Source organism: Rhinolophus ferrumequinum, chromosome 9, assembly GCF_004115265.2.
Source record: "Rhinolophus ferrumequinum isolate MPI-CBG mRhiFer1 chromosome 9, mRhiFer1_v1.p, whole genome shotgun sequence".
NCBI classification, from domain to species: Eukaryota; Metazoa; Chordata; class Mammalia; order Chiroptera; family Rhinolophidae; genus Rhinolophus; species Rhinolophus ferrumequinum.
The window spans coordinates 89,998,867-90,003,071 of NC_046292.1; the positions used below are offsets into that span (position 1 = coordinate 89,998,867).

General features: G+C 48.2%; 2 protein-coding genes across 2 annotated transcripts; one reads left to right on the forward strand and one right to left on the reverse strand.

Moving 5' to 3' along the window:
- Nucleotides 1–977: 977 nt before the first annotated feature.
- On the forward strand, nt 978–1,805 carry LOC117027313 (mitochondrial import inner membrane translocase subunit TIM14). The gene has a single exon (XM_033114924.1). It carries the CDS (start codon nt 1,101–1,103, stop codon nt 1,449–1,451), a length of 351 nt encoding a protein of 116 aa, XP_032970815.1. The 5' UTR covers nt 978–1,100; the 3' UTR covers nt 1,452–1,805.
- A 758-nt stretch (nt 1,806–2,563) lies between these two features.
- On the reverse strand, nt 2,564–3,719 carry FAM50B (family with sequence similarity 50 member B). The gene has a single exon (XM_033115131.1). The coding sequence runs from the start codon at nt 3,717–3,719 to the stop codon at nt 2,712–2,714; it is 1,008 nt and encodes a 335-aa protein (XP_032971022.1). The 3' UTR covers nt 2,564–2,711.
- Between the last annotated feature and the right edge of the window lie 486 nt (nt 3,720–4,205).

Here is a 4,205-nt window from a genome sequence, read left to right on the forward strand (position 1 = left end):
ATCTAACAAGCCAGAGGTTTCTTAAATCTTAGTGTGCTTATGAATCACCTGGGGATCTTGTTGCAACACACATTCTGACTCAGCAGGTCTGGCACGGGACCTGAGACTCTGCTCTTCTAATAAGCTTCAAAGTGCTGATGCTGCTGGTCCACGGACCACACTCTGGATAGTGAGCATCCATGTCACATCCCGCTGAAGTAAATCAGAGCCAAGAGATAAGGCCCCTGAGCCTATCTTGAGCACTACTCTGGGCCCTGACCTTGCATGGAATCTTAGGGGAGGAGTTAGTAAGAAATAGACAAAAGGCAGCCTCAGTATGTTTGTTCTCAAAACTGACTGCACACTGAATACCTGGGGAGCTGCAAAACATGCTGATGTCTATGTCCCACCTGCTGAGATCCTGGCTCTGGGTGTGACCTGGGAATTGGGAGGTTGAAAAGCTTTTCAGATGATCCTACGGGGCATCCAAGGCTGGGACCCATGGCCCTAAAGGGCCAGTATTCGTTAGAAGTTCTTGTTTATGGGTTGAGACAAGAAGTCTGAGAAGAGGTGTCCCTTCCATACTCCAAGTTGGTACTTGGGTTAGGCGAGAGAGGCATCTGCCTTGGGCGGTAAGTAAGGGGGTGGTGGTGGAAACACTCAAAAATTTAGTGATAAAGATAAATTTTTAATGCAATATTTTTTTAAAAAATCAAAGTTAGCACAAGGAAATTCACAATAAATAACAAAATTTTAAATAAGGACAAGATCTGTAATAGCACTGTGTGAAGCCATATTGGAGATTGAGGCAAAAGGAAGAGCAGTGTCCCAACCCCAGAGGCTATTCTCACCAGCTTTCTGTTCTCCTAATGGTGTTTAGGGGACTAAACACCCCAACCCCCACTCCCCCCAACCTGAAAAAAGTGTTGGGCATGTCAACCTTTGCCCTCAGATGGGTCTGAAATGAGTATAGCAGTCCTTCAAATAAATTAACCAAGACGGTTTGTCCCTGCCAGCAGTGTCCGCGTTGCTTGCTGGTAAAGGCGTGGAGCTGGTGGCTGCGGCCTTTTGGCTGGGATGAACTGCGCTCTCCGTGGAGGCAGGGGAGCCGAGCCGGAGCCATGGCCAGTACAGTGGTAGCAGTTGGACTGACCATTGCTGCTGCAGGATTTGCAGGTCGTTATGTTTTGCAAGCCATGAAGCATGTGGAGCCTCAAGTAAAACAAGTTTTTCAAAGTCTACCAAAATCTGCCTTCAGTGGTGGCTATTACAGAGGTGGGTTTGAACCCAAAATGACAAAACGAGAAGCAGCATTAATATTAGGTGTCAGCCCTACTGCCAATAAAGGAAAAATAAGAGATGCTCATCGACGAATTATGCTTTTAAATCACCCAGACAAGGGAGGATCTCCTTATATAGCAGCCAAAATCAATGAAGCTAAAGATTTACTAGAAGGTCAAGCTAAAAAATGAAGTAAATATATGATGAATTTTAAGTTCTTATTAGTTTATGTGTATGAGTACAAGATTTTTATAATAAAATGCCTCAAAGCTACAAATTTTAAAAATGATTAAGCACAAACTAAAAGCCCTGGTATAAGTTTCTTGTTTTAACTTTGAGGATTTTAAATAAGATTATAGAATATTTGGAGATTAATGCTCAATAATTATGGATACATACATAACCATTTGAATAGAAATACTGTTCATTACTCATTTAGCAAATAATTTAGTACCTACTTCAAGACAAAGTAAACATGACAGTCTGTGGGGTGGGAAACTGATAAACTGGTCATTAACTGCAATGTGATGAATATGATGGAATGAATTAGCCCAGGGATAGTAGGGACTCATCTTGTTGGGAGGAAGTCAAGGTACAGAGAACTGGCCCAGCTGCTTGGAACACTGAACTTAAAAGTGAATTGAGCCACAACTTTGCCACAAGAAAATTGATCTAGGTTATGCATATATCACCGACAAAATTCAGGTTTCATACATTAAAAACTGATAAAAGAAAAAAAATAATTAATTAATTAATTAATTAACCAAGATAATAATAATAATAATAATAATAGTAATGATGATAATAATGGCAGACACTTTTTGAGTTCTAAGTGCTTTACAAATATTAACTCATTTAATCCTCACAGGATTTTATGAGGTGCTATTATTATTCCCATTTACAAGAGAGGAAACTGAGACACAAAGGTTCAATTGGTTTGCCCCAAATTTCATAGCAAATAAGAAGCTGAATTGGGACTCAAACCCAGGCAGTCTGGCTCCAAAGTCCATACTCATGACCACCAGCTCTAATACTGTGACCCAAGTAGAAAATGCACCTCTTATTCTCGTTTTGGTCCCATAGTGTGCCTAGTCATGGTTTCAAATAGCTCACCAGAGCCAGGTAATGATCCACATCATAACATTGAAAGTCCTCCCCCAAACCAAAAACAAACCAAAAATAATGTCAGCAATACAATGACCAAATTCGGTTTTTATTAAATTTCATTTTTATTGCATTTTATAAATTTTCATTTTATTTTGTTAAATTTATTAAACGTCAAGGAAGATGTTAAGGTCACCAAATTAAGCTGCCAGTTACCGGGCGCAGTGTCCCATGCTGGCTGTCGCTGCCCTGGTGTGGTGGGCAGGAGGACACCAGGGGATGGATGCCAGGGCTGCGTGGACCCGGCGCAGGACGGGAGGGGCGGGGCAGGGCAGGAGCTGTCACCCCTACCGGATAGTGTACTTGTCCCACTTCTTCTCGGGGTCATAGGGCTCCCAGCGGCTGGCGGGGAAGATGTGCTTGTTCTTCTCATACCAGCTTCTCAGCACCACCTTGCCGGCGTGCGACTCGTCCTTCTCCATGGTGGCGTCGCTCAGCAGCCGCACGTCCTCGTGCACGTCGAAGTTGAAGAGCGGCCCGCTCTTGCCGCGGGCCTTGGCGACGATGAAGTCGTAGAAGGTGTGGTAGTGGGGCAGTATCAGGTCCTCCTTGATGTACATGAGCTGCTCCACGCCGGCCGCCCGCAGCTCGCGGAAGTCCCTGCGCAGCCCCTGCAGGGCCTTCTTGAGGAACTGCTGCACAGTGCCGCCCTTGTGGATCCGCACGGTGCGCCGGTGCCCCGAGCCGTCCCAGTAGCTGAAGGTGACCTCCATCTCCTCGCGCTTTACCTGCTCGCGCTTAGCCTCCCACTCCTGCCGCAGCTCCTCCCGCAGCCGGTTTTCCTCCTCCTCGCGGTCGCGGTCAGGCAGGAAGCTGGTGTCCACGTCCGGATTCTTGCCCAGGTTCTTCCTCCTCGTGGGAGCCGCCGCGGCCTGGGTCCGCTCCGCCGCCGCCCCGCCCTCGGCGCCCTCGGCGCCCTCGTCGGGCGCGAAGGACAGGCTGGAGATCTGGCGCTTCTGCTCCCGCCTGCGCGCCCTCTCGCGCAGCGCCTGCAGCTGCAGCCTCCGCGCCTCCAGCTGCTCCCTCTGAGCCAGCTGCCTCTCACGCTCCCTCACCAGGGCCTCCTGCTTGGCCTTCATGTCGTTCAGGGTCACCAGACCCACTGTGCTTGACTTCAGCTCGGCCTCCACGGCATCGTAATGGGCCGAGAATTTCTTGTCCACTTTCGACTTCACGATGGTCTCCTCGGCGATGCGCTGCTTCAGCACTGCCATCTGCTCTTTCTGCTTTTCCCGCTTCTTGATCAGGTGCATGGCCCGGCCGGCCTCGCGCATGGTGCCTTTGTACTGAGCCATGCCCGCCGCTCCGCCCGCTCCGCACGCCCGAAGCCACGCCCGTGAGTTTTGGGGCTAATTCATGGATTCTGTGTCAGTGATCGAAAATGACGTGAGTTAGAAAGGGACCAAAATAACAGTTTAATTAATGGTGTAGATCGGCACATGCGAAAGAGCTTTCTGCAATGACGGAAAGATTCTGTAGCTGTGCTGACCAGGATGTGGCCATGTAAGGCTGCTGAGCGCTTGAAATGTGGCTAATGCCATCAAGGCATTGACTTTTAAATTTTATTTCCATCAATTTAAATTTAACTAGCCACGTGTAACTAGTGGCTCCCATATGGGACAGGGCAAGGCTAGGTTTCGGGAGCTGCACATGGAGTGGGCTGGTCTACAGAGCAAACTGTTACCTGCCCCGGTACTCTGTACCTTGTCAAGCGCAGACATCCAAGAGTCAGAGCACTAAGAAAGCAGGCCTGCAGTGGACCTGGGCCTGGATTCCAGTGT

Bases quoted from the DNA above. Each gene is read 5' to 3' on its own strand.
- LOC117027313 (XM_033114924.1), top strand. From the start codon at position 1,101: ATGGCCAGTACAGTGGTAGCAGTTGGACTGACCATTGCTGCTGCAGGA.
- FAM50B (XM_033115131.1), bottom strand. From the start codon at position 3,719: ATGGCTCAGTACAAAGGCACCATGCGCGAGGCCGGCCGGGCCATGCAC.